At 41.2% G+C, this 27,936-nt stretch overlaps 1 protein-coding gene across 2 annotated transcripts in view; it reads right to left on the bottom strand.

The window, feature by feature from the left end:
* Positions 1 to 27,936, bottom strand: part of CNTNAP5 (contactin associated protein family member 5) — an 872,320-nt gene that overhangs the window by 255,386 nt on the left and 588,998 nt on the right. For both annotated transcript variants that reach the window (XM_031936548.1, XM_023225607.3), the window contains exon 13: positions 26,629 to 26,829. In XM_031936548.1, coding sequence (XP_031792408.1) covers positions 26,629 to 26,829 — 201 coding nt within the window. The remainder of the gene's footprint in view (positions 1 to 26,628; positions 26,830 to 27,936) is intronic.

Raw genomic sequence — 27,936 nt, 5'->3', positions numbered from 1 at the left:
ATTGTTCCTAATAAACTCAATACTGCTAATAATAGCTACCATTTAAAGTATTATTTGCCAGGTTTACTAGCAAATAAAATTAAGCACACACTTTACATTTTGCATGGTGTCTCAGGAAGGATTTTCTTACCAAAATGCCAATTAGATATATGTTAGCAATTACAACTTTATTCTCCATCACTTACATATTTTTTCTATTTTCTATTTCTTTGCTCTGTGATACATTCTGGGTAATTTTTTTTCAGAAATATTTTCTAGTTCTGTAATTCTCTTTTTAGCCACTTCTAATTATCTCTTAAGTTTATCCCTTGTGCTTTCAGTTTTAATTATTATATTTTTAATTTTGAGAAATTAATTATATTTCTTTAAATCTTGGTCACTTGAAATAGTTTCTTACTCATATTTTAGTCTTTTTAAAATGTACACAAACTTATTGAACATATTTATAGGAGAGATTTTTACTCCATCCTGATTGGTACAGGAAATTTTCTGTATTTTCCCTTGGGAATTGACTTCAAGTTTCTCCTTTAAATTTTGGTTTTATAAAGCATGAGAAGTTAACATCTCTCATTAAACTCCTTGCCTTAGATGTGCCCTAAGAAATGTCCTCTGCTCTTGGGACCCTAAAGGCCTTGAGGACCAAAAGTCAAGATCACCTGTATTAGGCACATGCTGTCAAGGTAGAAGCCAATCTCAATGATGGATTTACATTCTCCTACACTTTTTTTGACTTTCAGTATTTCTTTCTTTTCAGCGCATTAATAAAGTAAAAAATTTTACAAAAGTTTCCTCCTGCATATTTTTTCAGTGTTGTAAACTAACCTGTGTCTTCCTAAATTCATATATTGAATTTCTAATACCCGATGCCTCAGAATGCAACTGTCTTTGGAGAAAGAACCTTTAAAGAGATAATTAAAGTAAAACGAGGGCACATGGATGGGCCCTTATTTAATATGGCTGGTGTCCTTGTAAGATTAGGATAGTGAGACACACAGAGGCGAGGTCATGTGAAGACATCAGAAGAGGGTGGCCACCTCCAAGCCAAAAAGAGAGGTCTTGGAATAAACCAATCCTGCTCACACCTTGATCTTGGTTTCCAGCCTTCAGGAATGTGAGGAGGTAAAACAAATTTCTGTTGTTTAAGCTACTAGTTTGTGGATCTCTGTGATGGCATCATTAACACATGAACACAAGTCTCACTGGGTATATCTAAAATGGTGGTCTTTTGCTTTCTTTAAAAGAGTCATGACCAGGTGTGGTGGCTCATGCCTGTAATTACAGCACTTTGGGAGGCTGAAGCTGGAGGATCACCTGAAGTCAGAAGTTCGAGACCAGCTTGGCCAACATGGTGAAACCCTGTCTCTATTAAAAATACAAAAAATTAGCCAGGCATGATGGTGCACACCTGTAATCACAGGTACTTGGGAGGCTGAAGCAGGAGAATTGCTTGAACCTGGGAGGAAGAAGCTGCAGTGAGCCAAGATCGCACCACTGCACTCCAGCTTGGGCAGCACAGTGAGACACCATCTCAAATAAATAAATAAATAAAAGTTTTAAAAAGAGTCTCTAAGATTAAAGTTAGCATTCACAGCACATTCCTGAAACAAAAGAGATAAGCAAAGAATCCAGAAAATTCTGTTTTTTGTAAAGTCTTGAAAGATCACTTAAATTAAATTATAGGGCTATGAGCATTACATTATTACATTTTTTCCTCCTTTCTCTTTACAAAAATAATTTTCTTTAATCCTCACAACAACCTCATTTTACAGGTGAGAAAACTGTGGTTCAGAGAGACCATGCCATTGCTATAATGTCACTCAGCTCAGGAGCAAAAATGTAGAATTGCTGTTTCTTATGCCTTTGTTTTTTTGAAAACAAAAATTGGATTACATTCTCCAATGAACTTATTTTGAAATCAGGATTGTCTTGGGAAATCCCAGTTATGTGCTTCTATGCCTCTGCTTAGTTTACACCATGAAGAAGTGGAACCTTTCTAAATATTTCTTGGTAGTGATGATTATGCTAATAATTATACCAATGATAAAGTAACAGTTAAGGTCAAGGATGGGTGAGGAAAGGCAGATAAAACTGCTTTTACACAGAAAGAATCAGTCAGGCCCGTGGCAACAGACTGAACTCCCCTGCCAGTAGGGTGTATTGAGCACCTCCTCTGTAGCAACCTGTGCTCTGGGCATGGAAAATACAATCACACATTAACAGACTCTAGCCTTTGACTTAGGAAGCTTAAGTCTAAAAACATGCCTACATAAGTAAGTAAATTATATCATATGAAAATAAGTGCTGAGGAAAAACAAAGTGGAAAAAAGGGGCCTGGGGTTGCTGTGTCCAGAAAAGACTGCAATTTTAAATAGAGTGAACAGAAATAAAGCTTGCTAAGAAGGTTCTATTTATATGGAGTTTTGAAAGAGGTGAAGGAGCAAGGCATGTGGTAAATTGGAAAAGAGATTTGCAGTCAGGGGAACAACAAGTGCAACACCTTTAAGGTGGATTTTAGCTTTGACATCAAAAGTACAAACAACCACAACAGCAAAATAGAAAAATTGGGCTTCATCAAAAGTAGAAACTTTACATCAAAGGACAATATCAATAAAGTGAAAAGATAGACAGAATGGAAAAAAAAATATTTGCAATCATATGTTTAATAAGAGTCTAGTATCCGAAATAAAGAACTTTCACAGTGCAACAACAAAAAGACAAACAACTCAATTATACAAGGTCAAAGGAGCGAGTAGACATTTTTCTACAGAAGACACACAGATGGCCAGCAAGTACATGAGAAGATACCTGACATCATTAATTATTAGAGAATGAAAATCAAAACCACAATGAGATATGCTTCATATTCACCAACATAACAAGAAAGAAAGAAAGAAAGAAAGAAAGAAAGAAAGAAAGAAAGAAAGAAAGAGAAAGAAAGAAAGAAAGAAAGAAAGAAAGAAAGAAAGAAAGAAAGAGAGGGAAATAAGGAAAGAGAGAAAGAGAGGGAGGAAGGGAGAGAAGGAGGAAGGGAGGGAGGGAGGAAGAATATAGAGACATCCAGTGTGTTCAGAACATGGAAGGTCTGAGAAGGCAACTGGTCTTGCTCTGAGTAGTGAAATGGGGATGGGGATGGGCACTGGATTACTGAACTCAGGAAACACACAGACATTGTGGGCAGTTTGTCCCTCTATGTTAACAACAAACTGAAAGGTGTTTGGGAAGAAACAATCATAATAAACAAAAAGGCAGATGATGCCTCTTGGGCCTGGGAGGGGCCAATGTAGTGAACACAATGCTTAAATTTTGCATCTGTTTCAAAGATAGCCAGTTGGGTTAGGAACGTTATTATGAGAAAGTATGGGAAAAAGAGAGGAACCAAGGATAACTCCTAGGTTTTTTGGTCTGAGTGTCCGGAAGAATGAGTTGCTATTTGCAAAGATTGGGAAAGAATGCTGGAAGAACAGATTTGGAGGAAGAAGATCAGGAAATTATTTTGGGACATCATAAGACCAGTAGGCAGGTGGATATATGTATCTTGTACTCAGAAAAGGAATCTTGGCTGGAGATCTAAATTTGATATTCTCCCGCATGTGACTGAATGGCAATCCAAGAATGCATAGATGAACAGAGCCCTGGGCTGAGCCCTAAGACCTCCTTCTTGTTTAACGTGGAAGGAGCCAACAATAAAGGCAGCAGCAGTACAGTCAGAGGCAAGAATACACTGGAGGGTATCACATTCTAGAAGTTAAGCAAAGCAAATGTTTCAAAATAGGACATGGTCAACTGTGTCAAATGCCACTAAATCAAGAAATGATCTCCTAGTATTGCCATGGGATTTGGCAGCTGTAGAGCTTGTTGAGGACTTTGATAAGAAAGGATATGAATAACTTGTGTGCTCAAAACTAATCATTTAATATCACCCAAATGCAGGTCCTTTCCTTGAGGATATAAAAATGAATACCATTTGCATAACATCTCTAGGTGTGCAACTGACTGAAATGAAAGTGAGTGAATAATTCAATGAAAATATGAACCATGTAAAAAGGGAGCAGAAAGAACACATGCTGAATTATTCTGAATAAATCAGGGTGGGCTTCACAGAGGAGGCAGGGCTGAGAAAGCAAAATTAATGTTACCAGCAGGACTGCAGGAAGAAGGCACCTCTGGAAGTGGGAAGAGGAGTGAGTGAGTAAGGCTTAAAGGTATAGCAGCACATCCATAAAGGATGTGCTTAAGGAAGGAAAAGTGTCCTAGCACTTCCTAACCTTCTCTCGTTCCTTCCCTCATTCCAGAAGCATCTTCCAGTTGGTTGCCATTTCTACCCGAACGACCACTTGCTTCAAATCTCTTTAAGTTAATTGACATGAATTACTAACTTCTTTTTAACTTACACTACGCTCTTGGTAACAAGAGATTTGAAATTATAAATTTTAAGTGCTAATGGTATATATTTTTATAAAACATTAAAATAGAAACAAATGATGTGTTTAAAAATCCCATCCATGCACCGCATAAGCCTTTCCTGTGTTTCATACGTTGAGAATTCCTGCGCTCAAGCACAGAGTAGCAGGGAGGGCCTATGGAGGGAAACAAGAGCGAAGAGAGGATGGAGCTTGGCAAGTCTTGGTAGATAAAGTATTTATGAAGGCCTCTCTCCCTGATACACAGTTTCCAGGGCAATTTCTTTCTTTCCAGTAATGATTCAACACATGCTCAATTTGCTCCTTGCCCCTCTATGCCTCTGGAATGCTTGTCATGCTCAACAGCGGGTCCCAAACCTTTCGGTTAACCGCTTAAGATCTCTCAGCTACTCTGCCATTTATGCCTCCCTCAGGGAGAGGGAAATCCATAACCTAGTGGAATCTCTTGGCCTGCTCACTGTGGAAGCCCCTGATGCCAAAGAATTTCCCTACCTAAATGTATGACTACAGCACACTTTAACAGATGGGTCTGAGGCCCTCATGGTTGTGTATAAATTGAAACAGGCCAAGAGAGCCTGATATCAGACAGCCTTACAAGGCCAGGGAATTCCCTGATACATCACCAGCAGTCACTCACATTTAACCTTTATAACATTCACTCTCTCCTGTAATGACCTTTCAATTCCAGGATGAAAGGGAAGTTCACATTTTATCATTTGATGAACTAGTTCCATCATATTTGTCTGCCGCAGAGCTTTCTTGACAATTCCTCATCCTCTGGGTCATTTCTCCCAAGGACTGCCTTTGATCAGTACAGCAAACCGGTCTCCAGGACGCCGCTCTTAGCGTCCCTTACAGGAGAAATTAGAAAGAGACAAGCAGGGACAATTATCGCTTTTTCTCTTTCATCAACGTAGGTGCCATTGCTACCATTACATTTTCATTAAGTGATGCAGGAAGAAAAAACAAGGGAGAGAGAATAGACATGGAAATGGCTACTGCTTAAAAAATGAAGCCATGGGGAGTGCTTTCCATGCACTATTAATGTTAATGTAGTAGAATTGCTCCATCCTCTTAATTAGACTCATAATTCTTAACCTTTAGGTAAACTGTGTATTCAGGCATGGTGGAGGATGAGAAATGAAATTAGCATTGCCCTGAGGCAGGGAAGAACACACCCACCAAAACCCAGTGGTATTGATGAATGACTGGAAGAGGCATTATATTTACCTTGACCAAAATGGCAAGGAGCAGGTGCAATGAGCAGGTTTACATACATGAACACTGTTGCTCAGTGACAAAGATACTCTCATATTCAGGCTGTGAAATGCATAGTATCAGGAAGATAGCACAGACCTGAGTTGTCAAATCAAGGATGTAGAATTCTGTAGCACCTGGAGTACACGTGTAGATTAAACAATCTTCTGAGACAGTACAGAGCAGCCATCCTCCATTTAGCAGTAAGTAGAAATGCTTTTCTGGTGCTAATCAATCAGGACTATAATGGTCTTAGCAGACCCTATAGAGATGCATTCAAATCGCACGCAATCATAAACTGTCCTGGGGCAATCTGTTCTTCTAGTTCATTCCTTGGTTAATCTTTCCCAGCTACCAAGATGTTTAAAGTCCTTCATAATATCAACGGACTTGTATCCATCTCTAACTGCCCAGTCATTGCTAATGTTTCCCCCATCGTTTTTCATAAAGCACATCAAGCTATCATAAAATGTGTATGTAACATCCAGAGTAATAGCCTCCCTTTAGTTCTTTGCTGTAGTTCATGCACCATCCTGAACATCTTTGAAAGTCTTGAGGAATCCAAACAGCAATTTCAAGCACAAAATATGCAGCAGCAAAAGAGGTCAGTGTGGGAAAGAAACGCAAGCTGCTGGGATGTGCTCCCTACAGGATGGTTCGAAAGAACACTCACCGCCGTGGGCACTTGCAGAGGGAGGTGACGGCCCTCACTGGCCAGCTGCCAGAGAGTAGGACAGCATTCAGGGGATGAGGAAAAATATGTCAACGGTGCATAGCGGTGTACCATTTTATACCATAAACAAAAATAAAACCCTAAGATCCCCTCAACTCTGAACAGACCCCTCGCGCCTTGGCCAAAGGGACTCTAGAGAAATCTGAAAAACTGAATTCCTGGCCATGACGGGAAGGGAGGTCAGACACGCCTTGCGATGACACCTCTCTGTTGGAGTTTAGGCACAACTGACCAGCATTAATATTACAAAGACTAACAAAACAAATTCTTTGTGACAAGAAGATACTAAATAATAAATAAGACCTAAGCCCATGCCAGACAAGGGTTAAGTCACCCACCCCTACAAGTCACTCTCACCCAGTGTATTGGTTAACAGACCTCCTTACCTTAAATATTTCTTTCTACTGACTCCAAATTTTTAGACAAAGCTTTCCTCCTCTAACCCATTGCAAATTAAAGAATCTCTTAATCCACCTATAACCTCTAAGCCCCTGACTCAAGATGTCCCAACTTTCTGGGCCAAATCAATGTATACTTCCCATGGATTGACTTGTGTGTTTGCCTGTAACTCCTGTCTCCCTAAAATGTATAAAACCAAGCTGTAACCCAACCGCTTCAGGACTACTTACTTGGGGTTTCTTTGGGTTATATTTTACCCAGGCCACAGTCACTCATATTAGCTCAGAATAAACCTCTTTAAAGTATTTTACGGTTTGTATTTTCCATTAAAAATACAGGTACACAAAAACACACGTATGCAAACTATTTCAGAGGCCACAGATTCATAAAAGCAGCATCAAATGGGATGCTGTATCAATAAATATGTATAATATTTTTTAGCTACACACCAACATGTATATGGAGCCAGTTTTATCCACATGTATGTGAGGGCTTTGCGACTAATCACAAAGTTAATTTTGAAAATTTGCTTTGCTTTTCCTAAAAATGGGAATAAAATAATACTTTGCAAATATTTGTTCATCAGTTGATGTTGACATTAGCATGAACTAACACTGAAACTATAATATTAACTAAATAGTAAAGCTAATTTTGACATTAACCAAATATTTGATGTCAGCTGAAACTAAAATTCAGGATATTCATATTCATGATTACACGAGGATCTATAAATAGAGTTACAGGTTTAGAAATAGTTCATAGCACTTCAGAGGTCTGATGGATTTTTCTTTGGTGTGCCACACATTAAGGAATGATTCACTTTATAGTAGATAAAAAGGCAGAGACAATATTGCAAATATACCCTTTGGTTTCAATTCTCTTTTTAGATATGATATTTTTCTTTTTCTTTTTTTTTCCTGTTTTTGTTTTCTGTGTGTTGGTTTAATGTGATCTCACTGACTGATAGACATTAGGATGATGCACCAATTACTTCTATCTCTTCACCTTCTGAGCACACGGTAGGATTAAACTTCCCGGCCGGGTGCAGGGGCTCACGCCTGTCATCCCAGCGCTTTGGGAGGCTGAGGCGGGTGGATCACCTGAGGTCAGGAGTTCAAGACCAGCATGGCCAACATGGTGAAACCCCATCTCTACTAAAAAATACAAGAATTAGCTGGGTGTGGTGGCACATGCCTGTAATCCCAGCTACTTGGAAGGCTGAAGCAGGAGAATCGCTTGAACCTGGAAGGCAGAGGTTGCAGTGAGCCAAGATCGTGCCATTGCACTCCAGCTTGGGCGATGAGAGCAAAACTCTGTCTCAAAAAAAAACAAAAACAAAAACAAAACAAACAAACAAACTTCCTCATCCCCTGGGGATTGCATATATTTCATTCAGGGCAATGGGCTGTAAGCAGAAGTGACATGTGCCATTCCCAGACTGCAGCAGGTTTGACGTACTCAAGAGCCCTCTTTGCATCTGCCAAGGTGACCAGCAACGCTAGAGAGAGGTGCTGCTCTATCACTCCGGGTGCTGGGAGGAGAAGACTTAACACGGATCCCCAAGCCAATTCATGAAACATATCTGGCCTACTTGAGAAATGAAAGCATGTTGTTTTAAGCCATTAAGATGTTCTGTTTTGGAGTTTTGTTTCTTTTCACCTTGCTGTTATTGCACCACACTTAAGCTTTTTCTTTTCCTTTTTTTGTTTCTTGTTTTGCTTTTTTTTTTTGCTTGCTTGTTTGTTTGTTTTTTGTTTTGGAGACAGGGTCTCACTCTGTCACCCAGGCTGGAGTGCAGTGGCACAATCATAGCTCACTGGAGCCTAGACCACTTGGGCTCAAGCAATCCTCCCACCTCAGTCTCCCAAAGTTCTGGGATTAAATGTGTGAGCCACCATGCCCCGTCACCTATTTGTGTCTCATATAAGAATTCCCATTACTGTCTCCAAAGTGCTTTTTTGGATCATATTCTCACAGGATTTTCATATCCAAGAAAATATGGGAGAGGCACCTACTTTGTGCCAGTCACTAAAATGGCTCTAGAGGTATTCAGAAATAAATATGACCCAGTTACTGCTTTTGAAAACTCAGAGAGTTAGAAAAGTTTCACTTGAAAGATGAATTTGTATTTCAATTTTAGCCCCAAAGTGTTCATCCCTACTGAGCTTCTTAGCTGCCAAGAAATTGCCAACTCTGAGCTCCCATTGCCAACTCTGAGCTCCCATTGCCACCATATCCCTGTCTTCCTTTAAGAAGGGAGGAATTCATTGTGGAATGTTGCCATTTCAAATAGCTGTGGGTCATTATCATGGACTCTTGGTTTTCATCATCATAATGTATGGCCCTTGGGAAGATCACAAGGGTTACGTGCCTAAGATCATGTCTCCACATTGAGAATCTGTCTTCATTTACTCAAGATAATAAATGAAGCAGAGTAAAGGTTTCTAACCCAGAGGCAATTCCCCAAAGAATTTTCCCTCCTTTCCTCCCTCTCTTTCTCCCTACGCCACAACCTCAATGCTCCCAAGATGGATTCTGCAAATACTCCAATATCCTAACCTTTTATCCTTTCTAAATTCTAATGAAAAAAATTCTGCTAAATATACAGATAAATTGTTACAGCGTCGACAACTTTGCTTCTGATTTTCTTCTTACCTGGTTCCTTTTCCTTGTCAGTGATGCATTCACAGATTTAGCTTTTTACTTTGGGGGACATCTTATGGAATGATTACCCAGATATCTTTTGAGTGGCTTCAGACGGTGTCACTGGTTTACTAGTTAAAATCCAGTCTAGGCTTGTCTCAGTTCAAGCGAATGTCTAACTGGTGTCTGGGCAGCTAGCAACATGGCTGATTCAAGCAAGGATTGTTTTTGTCTTTCCATGCAGTGGGATTTACCTGTAACAGGTTTTACTAGATTCGAGTGTAATCCTACAGATACAGATAGGGTCACATGGTTCTTACTTTACTTAACCTCTTGAACTTGCGTTTGTTCCTTGGTAATAACCTACGCCTCACGAAATTCTAAGGATTAACTCAGATGGTTTTGTAATTTGTGTGTACTAGGAACTGAAAATACTTACCACAAAGCCTGGCCCATTGCAGCTGTTAGACTCAAAAGCTGGGCTAATGTTAACAGCTTTCTTTTTTCTATTTCCATATTTTAAGTGTTTCCTACATAAAGATTATTTAGGAACCAGAAAAAACATGTAAAGTGCATATATACAGACATATGTGTATATATTGTATGCAATAGTATATGGGTAAGAGTTTATTTGATATGTGAATACATATGACATTTGTAATCAACTACGTATAGTATGTTCTATTTGGCAAACATCTCCCTCCTCATTTGGCAGAACCATCACATAGAGCCAAAGTATCTGCACTCAGGGTCTCCTAATCCTGCTTTACCTTCATTCTCTCTTGACATGTGCCTGTGACTTTTAGAAGCATGGGCTTTGAGGTCAGATCTACCTAGAATCCCATCCTTTGTGTAAGACTTGGGACAATTTACCTCACCTCTAAGTCTCCATTTTCTTATTTATATAACTGGACTAACAAGATCATATTTAACAGCTGTTATAATACACACACATTTATATAAAAACATATACAGTCATGTGCTGCAGAATGGCATTTTGGTCAACAACAGATCGCATGTACAAGGGTGGCCCCATAAGATTATAATGGGGCTGGCCGGGCGCGGTGGCTCACGCCTGTAATCCCAGCACTTTGGGAGGCCGAGACGGGTGGATCACGAGGTCAGGAGATCGAGACCATCCTGGCTAACACTGTGAAACCCCGTCTCTACTAAAAAATACAAAAAACTAGCCGGGCGAGGTGGCGGGTGCCTGTAGTCCCAGCTACTCGGGAGGCTGAGGCAGGAGAACGGCGTGACCCCGGGAGGCGGAGCTTGCAGTAGATCCGGCCACTGCACTCCAGCCCAGGCGACAGAGTTAGACCCCATCTCAAAAAAAAAAAAAAAAAAGATTATAATGGGACTGATTCCTCAAGGATCTAGAACCAGAAATATCATTTGACCCAACAACCCCGTTACTGGCTATATACCCGAAGGATTATAAATCATTCTACTATAAAGACACATGCACACATATGTTTATCACCGCACTGTTCACAATAGCAAAGACTTGGAACCAACCCAAATGCACATCAATAATAGACTGGATAAAGAAAATATGGCACATATACACCATAGAATACTATGCAACCATAAAAAAGGATGAGTTTATGTCCTTTGCAGAGACATGGATGAAACTGGAAACCCTCATTCTCAGCAAAACAGTGCATGTTCTCACTCATAAGTGGGAGTTGAACAGTGAGAACCATGGACACAGGGAGGGGAGCATCACACACCAAGGCCTGTCAGAGGGTGTGGGACAAGGGGAGGCATAGCATTAGGAGAAATACCTAATGTAGATGATGGATTGATGGGTGCAGCAAACCACCATGGCATGTGTATACCTATGTATATATGTTCTGCACATGTATCCCAGAACTTAAAGTATAATATATATATTTTAAAAATATGATAACGGAGCTGAAAAATTTGTATTGCCCAGCGATGTAGTAGTCTTTTTCAAGTTATTGTGCAATGAATTACTCATGTGTACATACCGGTGTAAACAAACCTACTTCATTGCCAGTTCTATGAAAGTATGGCACTTTTAATTATGTACAGTACCTAATACTTTATCATAATAATAAGTGGACTATGTTCTTGGTTTACGCATTTATTATACAATTTTTATCAGTATTTTAGAGTTCACTGTTTCTACTTATTAAAAAAATGTGAAACAGCCTCAGGCAGGCCCTTCAGGGGGATTCCAGAAGAAGGCATTGTTATAATAAGGGACAAAGCTTCACGCGTGTTATTGCCTCTGAAGACCTTCCAGTGGGACGAGATGTGGAGAAGAAGACGGTGATGATGATAATCCTGATTCTGTGCAGGCCTAGGCTAGTATGTGTATTTGTCTTTATTTTTAACAAAAGAAAAGTTTAAAAGCAAAAAGAAAATTAAAACATTAAAAAATAGAAAAAAGCTTACAGAATGAAAAGAGAGAAAATATTTTTGTGCAGGTGTGCAATGTGTTTGTGCTTTCAGTTGTGTTATTATAAAAGAGTAAAAAGGTAAAAAATGCAAATGTTTATAAAGTTTAAAAGTTACAGTAAATTAATGTTAATTTGTTATTGAAGAAAAAATAGTTTCTAAATGTAGTGTAGCCTAAGTGTGCAGTGTTGATAAAGTGTACAGTGGCACCTTGTCATTTCCTAGACCTTCACATTCACACACCACTCCCCTTCACCTCGCCTAGAGCAACATTCAGTCCTGAAAACTCTGTTCATGGTAAGTGCCCTATACAGTGTACTTTTTAAATTTATTATTATTATTATTGATATTTTGAGACCGAGTCTCACTCTGTTGCCCAGACTGGAGTGCAGTGGCATAATCTCGGCTCACTGCAACCTCCGCCTCCAGGATTCAAGTGATTCTTGTGCCTCAGCCTCCCAAGTAGCTGGGATGACAGGTGTGAGCCACCATGCCCAGCTCATTTTTTATCTCTTATCTTGTATTTTTACCATTCTTTTTTCATATTTAGGTATGTTTAGATACAAACATAGTTACCATTGTGTTATAGTTGCCTACAGTATTCAGTACAGTAAAATGCTGTGAATTAAAATGTGCTATAAATGCAAAATATGCACCAAATTTTGAAGACTTGGTATAAAAATAATGTAAAAGAGTGTCTTAATTTTTTTTTTTTTTACTAATTACATGTTACAATGATATTACTTTGGATCTCTTGGCATAAAAATGACATATTATTAAAATTAATTTCACCTATTCCTTTTTATATTTAATGTGTGGCTATTAGAAATTTTTAAATTGCCCATGTGGCTTGTGCTATATTTTCATTGTTCAGCACTGTTTTAGACTCTACTTGGTTCACTGAAACCAGTAACTCACCAGGCTGTACCAGTGCTTTCATCTAAGTGTTAGTGTCTTTATTTATCTTTCTATTCCTATGACCCATCACCTCCATGCTTTTTAACTCTTCCCCAGACCACCAAGATAGAGGCCTACCTAGTCTCCTCCAGACTCAGCGGGTTCTCTCTGCCTCTATCCACATGGTTAACCTTCCTCTTATATCCCTCTCCAGTTCAAATGTCTTCATTCAGTGAAAGTAGATGAGTTAATCTATAGAAGCATGCTGGGAAGTATCTGAAACATAGGAAGATCTCCATCTTCCTTCCTTTATTCCTTCCTTCCTTCCTTCCTTCCTTTCTTCCTTCCTTCCCTCCTTTCTTCCTTCCTTCTTTTCTTCCTTCCTTTCTCCTTTCTGTCTTTTTTTCTTTCCATCCTCTGTGACTCTTTATCTGAAATAAGCAGCAAGAACTTTTAACTGTTTTATTTCTACAATGTCTCCCCCATTCTCTGAGGGTCAATCTTTCCTTCATGCCTTTCCCCATCACTTCCCTCAACTCAGAATGACTCCTACCCATGTCGTGTCCACAAAGAAGAGATGTTTTTCCATAGGAAACCTCTGGAAAGGTGTTCACCTAACTAGAAGTAGTTTCTCCTTTTCAGAACACTGTATACCTTGCTCACATGTACATATAGTCTCTAGTTCTGCCTGCAGGGGCATAGGCTCCTTAAATAATAATAGCCACTATGTCCAGCCCCACACTACGCATGCATAGTGTTAGGTCAACATGTTAGCTATTTTGCAGAGAAGAAAATGAGATGCAGATTCAGATTACCTTCCCTAATGATGGCCACTTCACAAATAAGTGGCAGAGTGGAGGAATTCTGTTGTGTCCAGTTTTTTATTTTTTTGTTCAGAGGCTAAAGCATTTCCACTGTCTCATTCCAAGATTATGATCTGCCAGTCTTAGGAAGCTTCATATCTTCTCTGTGAAATCACCGCTACCATATAGAAAGCACGCTTGGTATTTCTCATCTGATCTGACACACACACATAAACACACACACACACACAGAAAAATGCCATCATGTACTCACTCCCTCTTCTCAGCAAATAATAAGACAATGAAAATTATGTTCAGAAAGGCATCCCCGTAATTTCAAAACAACTTAGGTAAACTGAAAAGTTATAAAGAGTGCAATTTTCAAACCCTTTTTATTGTTTCAATGATGTGGGTATCATTCATGTTATTTTTCTCATCTTCATTCTTAGAGATGAGGAAACTGAGGCTTAGAGATGGTGAGTACCTAATCTATGGTCACATGGCGTTAGGAGTGGAGCAAGTGCTTGAACCAAAGCAAGTGATGCAACATGGAAGTGAACTCATCACCAGAACTCTGTGGCCTTCTCTTTGGGAAGGTTCCAGTGAGGAGTCAGGTGTGAAGAAAATCCAGTATCTAGCCATGGCTCCTGAAAAGCAAGCTCAGAAATGCCATTATAGCACAACGCCTATGCAGACCCATTAACCTCATCTGTGTAGCTGGTATAATTTCATTTCTACATCTATCCCATAAGCCACCAAATATGTTTATAAAGAAAATACATGCATACATATTCTACGGTAATACACGCATACATAGGCTACAGTAAGAAACTGGGTTTTTTGCTATTCTTGACTTGTTATGTATGACCCTAGGGAAGTTTCATACCTTCTCTGTACAATCTATGACAAGGTAAGGAAAGTATGTTCTGAGGAGATTAGGTGTATGAAGGTGTCAAAAAATATCACCTACTACGTAAATACATTAGCACATTTCATAGGCTTGAAAGGCTGACAAAAGTCTTTTTTTTTTTTCTTTTTTTTGGTTTGTTTGTTTTACCAACTCTGACAAGTTCCTTACTGCAACCAAAAAATAATAAACTCTGACATGTGTTTTAACCCACTTTGTGTGGTGAATATAGAGTGCCTATATTTCCAGAGTGGAAAGGACACTAGGAGAACATCAAATATAAGCCTCTAGTATTCAAGAGGAGAAACTTGTGGCCCATAAAACATCAGTAACATCCCAAGGTTACAGAGAATCAACGGCAAAGCTGGGAGTCGGAGGGCAGCTCCCTGCAAGCCTAGCCCCTCGCTCTGTGAAGTTGCTCTCCACCCACCAGGGTCTGCGCAACACGCTTGGCCAAGCGCACGTGTGTCATCATCCGTCCTTTGACATCATATGACTACTGGTGACACTTACGACTGAGAAGAGACCTTTTCTTCATTCAACAACATTCACTCAATTGTCCCTCAGTGCCAGGTACTATTCTAAGCATTTTGGGAATATAGAATGAGACAAAGAAGGCCCCTCTTTCAAGAAGTTCACATTCTATTGACAGAGGCAGATAGTGAACAACTAAGCAGGAAGAAGGTATCCGATAGAAATAACTTCAATGCAAACTATTCAAGAAGGATGAAGCAGTTAACAGTAATGGAGTGCATACTTCAGTTGTATGTAAAATCGGAGAGAGCTAAGCATGGAGAGAGGAACAAGGCTTGTGGGTGGAGAAAACAGTCAGTGTATCAGGCCTGAGAGGTGGGGCAAGCTGGGCAAGAAGCAGCGAAAAGCAAAGTGGGGCCAAGTTCACTGTGTTAGTGGGAGAACAGGGGCTGGCAGGGGCCTGTGGCTGGCAGAGCTCTGCAGACTACAGTTAGGAGTCTGGGTTTTGCTTCCAGGCCAGAGGGAAAGGTTTGGAGCCATGGTTATATAATCTAATTCTGAAAAGATTATCACTCTGGCTGCAGGCTGGGATATCCGCTGTAGGGAGATGGGGCATGGGATGGTGGAAGACAGATAGCAGGAATCTACTGCACTTGTCTAGTATGACGAGGAGATGATGAGAGCGTGAATGGAGGTGGACGTGGAAGTTGAGAGAAGGGACTGGCGAATATACTGAATGGGGAATGGAGATGGTGAGGAGGAAGGAATCCTAGGTTTGGTCTTAAAAAAAACTCAGTAGATGAGGGTAGCATTTACTGAAATGAGAAAGATAAGCAGATGAGTGGATTTGGGTATTTGGCAGAAATGGGGAGGAGAACACAGACCTAATCTACACTCCTAACAGCACTACAAGGAGTAGGTAAATGCCATAGTTACAAATAAGTAAAGCAAAATTTGGAAAATAGGTGTGCCCACAAGCTATGAAGAGGCAAGCTCCACAACTGAACTCTTTGTAAGGCCACGCCGTGAGATTGGGAGACCCTTTATCAGTGCCTAAGGGAGCTAATGTTCTTCTTGCCCACTGGATAATGTGACAAAATACTGGCTAAAATAACAGCAGTGTCCAGATGGCCTACTCTGTGCCAGATGTGGCATCTGTCTCATTAAATGTCACACATAAGAACACTGAGGCTCAGAAGGCCCATGTAACTTACTCAATGACTCATAACTAATAAAGGAAGAGAAAACATTGAAGACCCAATTTCACGATTCCAAAATCCATGTTATCTGCGTTCTGCTGCCGCTGTACCATATCTTAGGATTAGAACATTGTACTCTTCTTCCTATACGTGCATTCCTTTACCCTTGAGCTAAAGGAAGTGAACATGGGCTTTCATAAAGTGATGGGAAAAATGCATGTTTTATTTTATGTAGGGTCCGAGTGTTAATTCTTGGACAATCAACTTTGATTATTTAAATAATTCATGGTGTGAACAGCAATTCAATTGTGGTTGGGTACATACCAACTCTTGACTTTACATAGGACAGTTTTTATTTTTCCTCAGATTTCACACCCACATCTTTAGCTTGATTAAGGTATCCACCTTATTGGTAAAACCCACCCACTTGTCATTTTGACTTCCTGTCCCCAGTGAAACACCAAGAGTAAGTTACTAGGACATTAGGAAAGGTGGTTTTGGCTTTCATGCACTGTAAATTGCAGTGGCCTGATTCATGTGATGATCTCTTTGTTTCTTGAGAACTGTGGAAAACGCTTAAAAACACATTTTAGCTGTATCACTCAAAGGGTAACAAAAGTCCCTCCCAGGAAAAATGGAGGGCCAAACCCATTTCCAACAGGAATTATAACTGACTTAGACACCAGAGTCTAAGGGCCTAGACTGAGTTAGAAAGACCCGGGTTTGACTCTCGACTCTGCCCTGTATTCACTGCATTTCTTAGGCTAGTTGACAATTCATGTAAAATTTTGAAGATCACATTGTCATTTAAAACATGTCTGTTTCAGTTCCAGTTCCATTAGAAGATAGAAGCAGATTTCCCTCGCCTGGAATGTGTGCTAGTTGCCATAACTTTTTTTTTTTTTTTTTTTTTTTTTTTTTTTTGCGATAAAGTCTCACTCTGTCTCCAAGGCTAGAGGAAACGTGGGTCAGTCTTAGTGACTATCTCACTTTTCTTTTGAGAGAGAGTCTCACTCTGTCACTCAGACTGGAGGGCAGGGGCTCCATCTTGGCTCATTGCAACCTCTACCTCCTGGGTTCAAGCAAGTTTTGTGCCTGAGCCTCCCAAGTAGCTGAGATTACAGGCATGCGACACCACACCTGGCTAACTTTTGTATTTTTTGAAGAGATGGGATTTTGCCGTGTTGGCCAGGCTGGTCTCGAACTCTTGACCTCAAGTGATCCTCCTGCCTTGGCCTCCCAAAGTGCTGGGATTATAGGTGTGAGTCACTGTGCCTGGCCTCCATGACTGTCTTCTAATAATTAGAAAACAACAGAAGTAACGTATGACTTTCAGAGCTGGGTAACCAAGAGTCCACCTGACTCACTCCCTTGAGATATGTGTCCCTGAAACTCAGCCACCATGTTATGAGAAAGCCAAACAGCCACATAGAAAGGCCACGAGTCCAACCGAGGTCCCAGCCACCAGCCAGCCACTCGCCACTGCCTCAGATGATCCCAGTCACAGCCTTCAGAATGCCCCAGGGGATGTGCAGAGGAGTTGCCAAATCCTGCCCAAACTGCAAATTCATGAGCAAAATAAATGTTATAGTTTTAAACCACAAAATTTAATGGCAGTTTGCTATGTAGCAGTTAATAATAGGAAGGGAAATGCATCTTTTCTTTGGAGACCTTAACCCTCCCTTTAGTATTTTCATTCCCTCTGCAATGCCTTCCTTCTTTTTCTGTATATTACTTTGCAATGTAGATGTAGGTTAAAACCAGAGAGGCATTTATTTGAAACCAATCTCTAGCGCTTAGTAGCTGTGAAAACTTGGACAAACCACTTAACTTCTCAGAGCTCCCCTTCTATTGAAAAACTAAGAATGATAATAAAAACTTCATAAGACCATTGAGAGGACTGAATGAAATAATGTGTTTGAAAGGTTGGGCAGAGAGAAAGAAAGTGGTTGGTAGCTGAGATCCAATATCATCAACAGCCATGGTAGCACTGAAGAGTATGCATTCTAAAAAGCATGGGACATGGGCCCTCCCCTCCCTCCCTTCCCCTCCCCTCCCTCCCTTCCCCTCCCCTCCCCTCCTCTTCCCTTCCTTCCTTCCTTCCTTCCTCCCTTCCTTCCTTCCTTCCTTCCTTCCTTCCTTCCTTCCTTCCTTCCTTCCTTCCTTCCTTCCTTCCTTCTCTCTCTCTTTCTTTCCTTTCTTTCCAGCTGAGCTCTCATCTGTTGTTGAGGCTGCAGTGCAGTAGCACAATTACAGCTCACTGCAGCCTAGAACTCCTGGGCTCAAGCAATCCTCCCACTTCAGCCTCTTGAGTAGATAGGACTACAAGTGTGCCCCACCACACCTGGATAACTTTTAAAATATTTTTTGTAGGGTCAAGGTCTTGCTATGTTGCCCACGCTGATTTCCAACTCCTAGTCTCAGGCCATCCTCCCACCTCGGCCTCTCAATACTCTGGGATTAAAGGTGTGAGCCATGGCACCCAGCCCACCTGGGTTTATTATATTCTTGTTGTACATACAGTAGAAATAGCTTTTTGGTAAATATACATATTTACCAAATATACATACATATATATATATATATACACACACACACACATACATATATATATATATATATACATACATAGTCATTTGTTGCAGAAATCCCATTACTGGGTATATATCCCAAAGGATTATAAATCATTTTACTATAAAGACACACGCACACGTATGTTCATTGCAGCACTATTTACCATAGAAAAGACTTGGGACCAACCCAAATGTCCATCAACGATAGACTGGATAAAGAAAATGTGGCATATATACACCATGGAATACTATGCAGCCATAAAAAAAAAGAATGAGTTCATGCCTTTTGCAGGGACATAGATGAATCTGGAAACCACTCTTCTCAGCAAACTAACACAGGAACAGAAAACCAAACACCACACATTCTCACTCAGAAGCGGGAACTGAACAATGAGAACACGTGGACACAGGGAGGGAAACCACACACTGGGGCTCGTCGGAGGGTGAGGGGAAAGGAGAGGGAGAGCATTAGGGCGAATACCTAATGCATGCTGGACTTAAAATCTAGATGGCGGGTTGATAGGTGCAGTAAAACACCATGGCACATGTATGCCTATGTAACAAACCTACCTGTTCTGCACAAGTATCCCAGAACTTTAAGTATAATAATAATTTTTTTAAAAAGATAAGGAGTATAATTTAAGAAATAACTTTAAAAAATGTCAAATACGACTCTGATATTCTGTCTCCCAGATGTCATGATGTAAGTTTGTGGTTTTAATTCTGGTGTGGAAGAACTGTAGACGTTGGGGATCCGTTCTATCCACATATTTGTGTATGTGTCTGTGGAGGCAGGGGGGTGGTTAGGAAAGAAGGAAGGAACAAAGAAAGAGATGAAGGAAAGATGGAAAGAAGAAAGGAAAGAAATATGGGAGCAGAGATGGTGCCCCAGAGTGCCGAGATTGCAGCTCTCTGACACGGACCTCCAAGCTTTGTGAGCATGGTGAAAGTGGGCCATAGCAAGGACATGGTGGGTGAAGTAGCCAAAGCAATCTCAGCTCAGTTAATTGGGTGAGAAAGAACAGAAGCACCACCATGAATCAGAGGGGCTCCAAGGTGGTTGCTGAGCCTTCCACACACAGCCCCGAATTACAATGTGAGGTTACAGAGTGATATAAGACATGTTTCTTCCTTCAGGGAGCTCATAGCCTTTTCCAGTTCACCAGCCATAGGGGGTGACCTAAAATGTCTATGTGCTTAGCAAATTATTCATATGAAATTATTCATACCTGGTTTAGCCTGACTTACATAAACTGACATTACCCTTTGGATTTGAAATAGAAAGATAATCCTCCACTTAAAATCTTCCAGTGTTTTCCCTTTAGTCTTAGAATAAAATTCACAGTCCCAGGCTTTGTAAAATCTGGCCTCTGGATACCACTTTCCATCATTTTCCTCCCCCTTGCTCCTCCTCTAGCCACACTGGCCTTCTGGCTATTCCTCAGCTCGGAATCTTCTGCCCCAAGCAGGCACCTGCCTCATCCTGTCCCTTCACTCAGGGTCCTGCTGGATAGCTCCTGCACACCAGGAGGACTTTCCCGCCACCTCATGAGAAATGCAGCTCCCCACATCCACTGACACTCTAGTCCTTTGTCCTTCTGGACCTTTCAGCGTCACTGTCATCATGCACTGACTCTGTGGGCGGGGGGCAGGGGGCCTGTAGGGGGAGGTTTCTGTCTTCCCTACTACAAGTATGCAGGCAAGAACTCTGTTTTTCCAGTGTTTTATTTTCACTCCCCAGTGCCTGGCACAAAACAGATACTCAAAAATGCCTAGTGTGTGAAAGAAAAATGTCAATTCTGCTTATTGATATTGGGTGGTACAAGTATTGAGAAGAAAGTATTTTTACTTTCTTTTGTGAACCGCAGAGTACCTGGATGTACTGTTTCTTCTCTACCTGTAATTTCACTTTGCTACCTGTAATTTGACTTTTCAACATCACAATTCCTTACTCAGATTTCTAAACTAAATCATTAATTTTCTGCACATGGGAAGGTGAATGTTGCAAATAAACAGAATTAATGTGCACAAGTGCATTTACAGAGCTGTTTGGACATATAAAGAGTATGCGATGAATGTATATACAATTATGGACAAACATGACATAGCATGTACTACATAGTATATACATCATATATATTATATATATGTATCCATACAAAGTACATATTATGTAGTCTAGATTATTATGTATGGTATATATAGGCAGTTAGCTGTATGCTCACTAAAGTATCAGTAATTAAAGTAAAATTTTAAAAATCAGAATTTTAAAATACTTTAAAAGAAATAGCATGCCGTCCCTTTAAATTCCACTGTAACATAACTAGGTAAAGCAATTGACTGCAGGCAGAAACCACTGTCAGCTGCATGAATGAATTAATAGGAATGGCTTTTAACCAGCACATTACTGGTAGGTAAACAGAGGTTCTGTGGTGCTGTAGGGCAGTGGGTTCTTAGGGCTCTTGAAGAACTTACACAATCCTCACGGCAATCTTGCTTGCATGTCTGATTCGCTCCGCAAATGCTTTCTGTTCCGAAAAACCAAAGTAAATTCCAGACCAGGCTGTCCTACAGCCGTTAGATGTTGAAGTAATGGAGTCTGAATTTCCAGTGCTTTCACGTTTCAATATTGACTTCTTACCTCTGCCTGCGAGAACTCACAGCTTTACTGAAAAGGGTTTCCACAAATAGACTTGCATTACATGGAGTGGTGAGTTCAAGAGGATGCCTACACTGGACACTGACACCCCAACGACTGAATCCAGTAGGGGGGCTTTCACGGCACCATAGAGACTATTGCAAAAGAATTGTGGGATAGGCAGGCCTTCCAATGCCCATTCCCAGCAGAGATCTGGGCACTCAGTTTCCCCATGTGGTCACTTGCCTATGTCCCTCTCCATCTTGTCCTCCTTCCAGGGGAAAGTTATGGGTTATCAAGCGAATTGGCCATGTGATTAAAGAATCTTCCAGACTATGGCTTTGATATTTATTTTTCTGTCCTCCTGTTTCATTTCGTGTGCTCATCACATGTCACCTTCAGGACTCTAGTCTCAGGCAAAATGCCTATGAAGGTGCTGACAAGAGAGAAAAGGCCTGGGCTCAACCAAGGAAGCCTTTTTCTGTGGGGATAAGTGGCCGCCTCCTCCCCCGTGACGAGGTACTGTGAGTACTGGCAGACTGTAGTGATTCTGCCACCTTAGGCTCTGTACCGGAAGCTGCACTGTAGCACAGGGCCTCTGGCCCTGCAGAAAGATCAGAGTAGAAAGCAGCAAGCAGAGTGAGGGGAACGACAAAGATCCATGAGAATCACAAAGACACTTTCCCTAGGATACGGATGTCCTGGTGAGACATTGGAGAGAGTTTCTAGTATAAACCTTCAGCTAGAGAGATGGAGGATGCATTCCATTGGTGGGCACTTATCTGTAGTTCTCAGGAAAATATATCCAAGAAGACTGTCATAAAATGACAGTGTCATGGTTCAGTCACTAACTGAATGAAAAAGGCCCAGTGGTGACCTATGCATGACCTTATCCTGCCTGTCTCCTATTTCTCCCTCTGCTGCTGCTGCTAAATGAATGGAACCAGACCTGTTGCTGGAGCTGAGAGCAGGCAGAAGGAGGCTCTGGGGATGCTGTGTAGGGATACACAGGCCTTCCTGTGAAGGGGTGCGTGAGCCATGGAAGCTGCTGCGTCTAGGCCAGGAGGATGCAAACCCTATGATGCTACCCAGGAATGTGCCCAGCTCAGGCAACCCTGACAACTCTGTGGCCTTCACAGAGACAGTGCTGGGTGCGCTTCTCTCTCCTTCCATTTTCCTACACAATAAGGAAATTTATACAAAATCATGTTTTTTCTGACTCCTTCATTTCCTTGTAACTCTTGGCTCTTTGCAGCTTTTGTGATGTACCACAAATAGCATTTTTGCTCTGATTTCAGGAGACGTTGGTTGCAAGAGTTAGACCTGCCCCTCTCTGTGTGGCATTAAACAAGCATCTTATTCTCTCTGAGGTTCTGTTTCCTGAAATATCAGATGGGGACAATGGCTCTTACGGTGCAGATCTATTGTCTGGGTTAGAGATAATTCCAGTAGCTCACCCCACACATATCCTCAAACATAAGAAATCTCAGTCATTACTGGCCATTTAAATATTTCTTTATTTTCTTTCATTTTGCCTTCTTATATTGTATCCGTTTATTAACTATTGTGCGCAGTATATAGGAGAATCTAAGGCCACAGGGCATCCTCCACATTCTCTTATTGGTTTAAATGCACCTGCATCCACAATTTATAATTTTTCACAGTGTCTACTCGCCCTGGCTACTAGTTAGCAACAGCCAATAGGCTATGGAAATCATGCTGCACACTTTTAAAAACTAACAACACAATTATTCATAATCATCTTTGACTCCACACCTTTGCACTTACCACATTGCCAAAGTTGAAGGAAGATAATGGTATCTATCGTTGGGAAATAGACACTCAGACTCACAGTGTTGTTGGGAGTATAAATTGGTACAACCTTGATGCATTGCAGAATTCAATGCGGCAAGAGTCTTAAATATATGCATATTCGCTGCCCTGCAAATGACACCTCAAGGAATTTGTCCTGAGGATATAATCAGTTATGTTCACAAAGATCTAAGTGCAAAACTGTTATGCAGCATTATGTGTAACAGCGGGAAAAAAGTGGAAACAATCTACATGTCCAAATAGGAGATTTGTTCATTGGACTACATCCATATAATAAAATACTCTATAGTTAATGAAAATGATGATATGAGGTTGTATTTATTGATATAGAAAGATATTTGTACATTTCCTGTGTGTGACAAATACAGGTTGTCAAAGAGTATCACAGGGTCGGGAATCTTCCCAGCATAGACCAAGGATTCATCTGATAAAGAAAAAACTTGCACAAAATTCTTCCAGAATCTTAGATAGGTAAGGAGGAGATGGCCTCTACCCTCCTCCGCTTCTGTCTTTGGGCTTCCCCTTAGGAAGGGAGTGGAGTGGCTTAGTAATAATAAGGACCAGGAAAACATTCCTGTAGGTGTATGCCCTGGGCGCTGGCTGTTGAATCCATGGGACTACAAATGTTTATTGTTTTTCCCATTCCTGCTTTTCCAGAAGGTAAGCTCACATGCATGGGGGACCAGGGGGCTGCTGTCCTGGCAGTGAAAGTGTGAAGCTAGGTCACACCTTTATGGGACTGTCTGGGTACATGAGGGCTCTGCTGCCGCACAAGTGGTGACTGGTCCAGAGGTGGGAGCCAAGAGGACAAAATGGTTCATGCTACATTCTCTAAGCCAGCTCACCAGAAGAAAGTAGACACTGAGCTTACATACCCAGTATCCTCCTTTATCTCCCTCCTTTTGATCCAGAACACATGGAGAAAAGAGAATTAATGAAGACCCTCATGCACAAACATATGGTCTGTCTGCCTTGTGCCATTGAGAATATACACATGGAAGAATGTCTGGAAGGATTCACATCTGAATGTTAAAGTAGCCGTCTTCAGGGGATGAGATTATCTATGTGTATGAGTTTTCTAATCAATTTTGTTACTACATAATTATTACAATTATTCTATTTACATTGTTGAAATAGAAATAAAATTTCCCTTTGTGCTTGTTTCCCATTATGGAACACAGTTTGGATGTTCCCTGCTGCAACGGAAGCTATGAATAAAGACACCAGTTTTTGTTGAATACCTATCATGTACCAGGCATAGCATAAGGAGTTCAGACTAAATTTTTTCTTCCATCCTCAGATCAACCGCATGGGTTCAGGATTTTCATGAAAACTTTTCAGGTGGTGAAATTGAAACTGTAGAAATTGAGCAACTTGCACAAGGGCACATAACTGGTAAATGACAGGAACAAGCCCTTAGTCCCAACATGACTTGCTGCCAAACCCATGCCCTCCCATTCAAATAAGATCAGGGACTGTGAGGCACCTGAGTTAGGAAAAGAACGCATTTGCAAAGGCAATGGTGTAACCAAATTGATATCACAGAGTGCATATGCTAAAGGAAGTCCCATAGTCAGAATGAGCATACCCTCCCATTTGTTCTACAATTCTGCCAAACCCAACCCTTCAAAAACTAGAAACAACACAATGAAAAGAGGGAAGGGCATTTCTGCAGACAGGCACCTTGAGAACAGTGCTGAGGTAGCACGTGCAGGCTTGACAGCTATAGAGAGAGAAATACACATAAATATAAACATTGACTCTGGCAGGGCAGCACCCTCTGAGGATGCTGGGTAAAGCTACACGAACCGGTACCTCTGATCTAATCAAACCTGTAAGCCTGGCTGAATCTAAGGAGAGTACAATAATTGATTTTCACAATGCTGATCCTGAGTCATCAAGAAAAGGTTACGTTTTATGTTCAGTATTCTCTGTTTAAGAAGGCATGGAAGCGTGTAATCCATTTGAGAAAGATTTTCATTTCAAATAGTTAAAAATTCTTTGGAAAGATTTTTGGTGCTTAAAAGGATAAGTGACAGTTATCTGGAAAATTCACTTACGTAGAACAACGTCTTCCCTGAAGATCCTAGATCAGGGAGGCATTCTTTTGAATTTAGTTAGGTTTCTATGATTTTTCCCTTTGTTGATATTTTATTCTCCATTTTTCCCCAGCCTTTCAAACTTCTTAACTTCTAAGTGCTGGAATGTAAGTTTCTTGAGGCTAGAGATTATAACACCCTTTCTTAGGTACTTAGATCTTTTGTCCTTTTCTCCCACAAAACAAATGATGAACTGACATTCACAAAACATGACTGACTCCCAGGGAACACGTACATTTTGATGAACCCTATCTTACATTTTAGAGAAAATCTTTAGAGTCTTGGTAAGCAGTTCTAGAAGTTGTTTTGTTGTTGCTTTTTGTTTTTTTTTTCTTTTCCAAGCATGTTAATATCTAAATCATCCATTTACTATAAAAAATAACCATAGGAAAGTAAATAGATAAACACATATACAGTGTTAGTTTAATTTTTTTCTAGAAGCACACTTTACTTATTAAAAGAGCCATTTCCCCTAAAGCCCCCATTTCTCAGGCTCCGTTCATGCCACGAACCCACAGGCTTGCCCTGCCTGCCTTGCTGGCCTCCCTGCCTAACGCTGCCCTCCTTCGGCATCCCGGCATCCTTCACCCCAGACATAACTTGTCCCTATTGGGTGGGTGTGCTGAGATCCTGGTGCCTTATCAAGCTCTATTCTCTCTCCCCACACTAGCATTTCCCATGGCCACACTTTCTTTTTTTTTTGAGACGGAGTCTCGTTCTGCCGCACAGGCTGGAGTGCAGTAGCCGGATCTCAGTTCACTGCAAGCTCCGCCTCCCGGGTTTACGCCATTCTCCTGCCTCAGCCTCCTGAGTAGCTGGGACTACAGGCGTCCGCCACCTCACCCGACTAATTTTTTGTATTATTTTTTAGTAGAGACGGAGTTTCACCGTGTTAGCCAGGATGGTCTCGATCTCCTGACCTCGTGATCCGCCCGTCTTGGCCTCCCAAAGGGCTGGGATTACAGGCTTGAGCCACCGCGCCCGGCCCACGGCCACACTTTCTATGTCAAGCTCAAATGCCCTCTTTGAGGCCCATTCCTCTTCAGATGTTCTTCATTCTCACAACTGTTGCAGGGTGGGTGTTGGAATCATTTTCTTTATGATGAGGAGAAAATCTTGAGAGGTGAGAGAACTCACTGTAGCTTCCATCCTGAATTTCAGAGCCAGGATAACTACATAACCAGACCCCTCGTGATGTGTTTCTCTCCAGTGCACAGTGACTACCGGTAACTATGGCCCCCTTCTTGGCACATTTTCCTTTGCCTAATAATCCAGGTCTGAGGGTCCCATCTATCCCACTGTGGTCATGCATGCAGAGGCCTTACCTGGCGTGTTGAGTAGGCGGGACCTCCTGCAGTGGTAGGCCACCTCCTGCTCACAGTGCTCGGAGCCATCGATCACGGCCTCCAGCTGTTCCATGCTGCCCCCATAGTCCAAGGCCATGGCATAGGGCTTCTCAGTGTTGGCGCCCCGCACTCGGGTCAGTTCTGTATTGTTGTGCTGCACTGACGTCCAGATCTTGTCCTCTGCCCAGACAACACAACACAAAGCAAGAGACATTAGAAGGAATGTCAAAAATGGAGCAAGTAAGCAGTGTGATGGGCCACTCAGCATGCAATGTTAACACCCTGGTACTGTATGGAGAGTATGACAGAGAAATTGTGTTCCCCGTGGAGCTCCACCAGAGCTAGTAAGGGGGTCAGTAATCTTAAGAGCTCAATTTGTGGAGCCCTTTTCCCATAGGCTCTACACTAAGCATTTAATCCCATGATCTCAGTTAAAATGGACAATGCCTAAATTGGAGGGGAGGCAATACTATGTCAAAAATGAGGGAAATGTGAATGAGAATTAGGCTGTTCACCCAATATCCCACAGTTAATAAGTGACTAAGCAGGGACTTGAGCCAAGGATGTCTGGCTCCAAAGCTACTGACACAAGAGAAACACCAGCATGTTTTCAGAGAACCATTTTCTCAGAGAACAAGGTTGAGATTATGTGATCCACACTGCATGCAATGAAGTTAATTGTAGGGTTTTGTTTTGTTTAGTGTTTATTCCCCCTATTACCTCTCTTTGCCAAAAATATTTGGGAAGATTTTCAATGAAAGAACACAGAGATGAGGACCTTTGAATCATGGTGGAAGGACATATTTTACGTAATAGGAGAAGGAAGGTTAAGGCAGTGAGAGAGGGGAGATATTTGGGTATTAGAGCTTGGGAGATCTGTATTTGAAGCCTGTATCTGCCAACAACAAGCTTGGATAAATCACTTCCTTTTATTTAAAAAAAAAAATATATTTTTAAAGAGACAGGGTCTCTCTCTGTTGCCCGGGCTAGAGTGCAGTAGTGTGATCACAACTCATTGTAGCTTCAAACTCCTGGGCTCAAGTAATTCTCCCACCTCAGCCTCCCAAGTAGCTGGGACCACAGACATAAGGCAACATGCCCAGCTCCCTTCTCTTTTTTGAAGCTTAGTTTTATATTCAGTTAAGAAAACAACAACAAGTGCAACAAAAACAAGAGAGCAATACCCTGGTAGCACTGGTAATACGGAAAAGCAACCTACAAATACAAAGTTGCAAGACTCTATCTGGGATGTATCAGACACTCTGTAGTAATAACCTAGGCTAAAAC

This window comes from Piliocolobus tephrosceles, chromosome 11 (genome assembly GCF_002776525.5).
Source record: "Piliocolobus tephrosceles isolate RC106 chromosome 11, ASM277652v3, whole genome shotgun sequence".
Taxonomy (NCBI): Eukaryota; Metazoa; Chordata; class Mammalia; order Primates; family Cercopithecidae; genus Piliocolobus; species Piliocolobus tephrosceles.
This window is presented reverse-complemented; position numbering and strand designations above follow the sequence as displayed.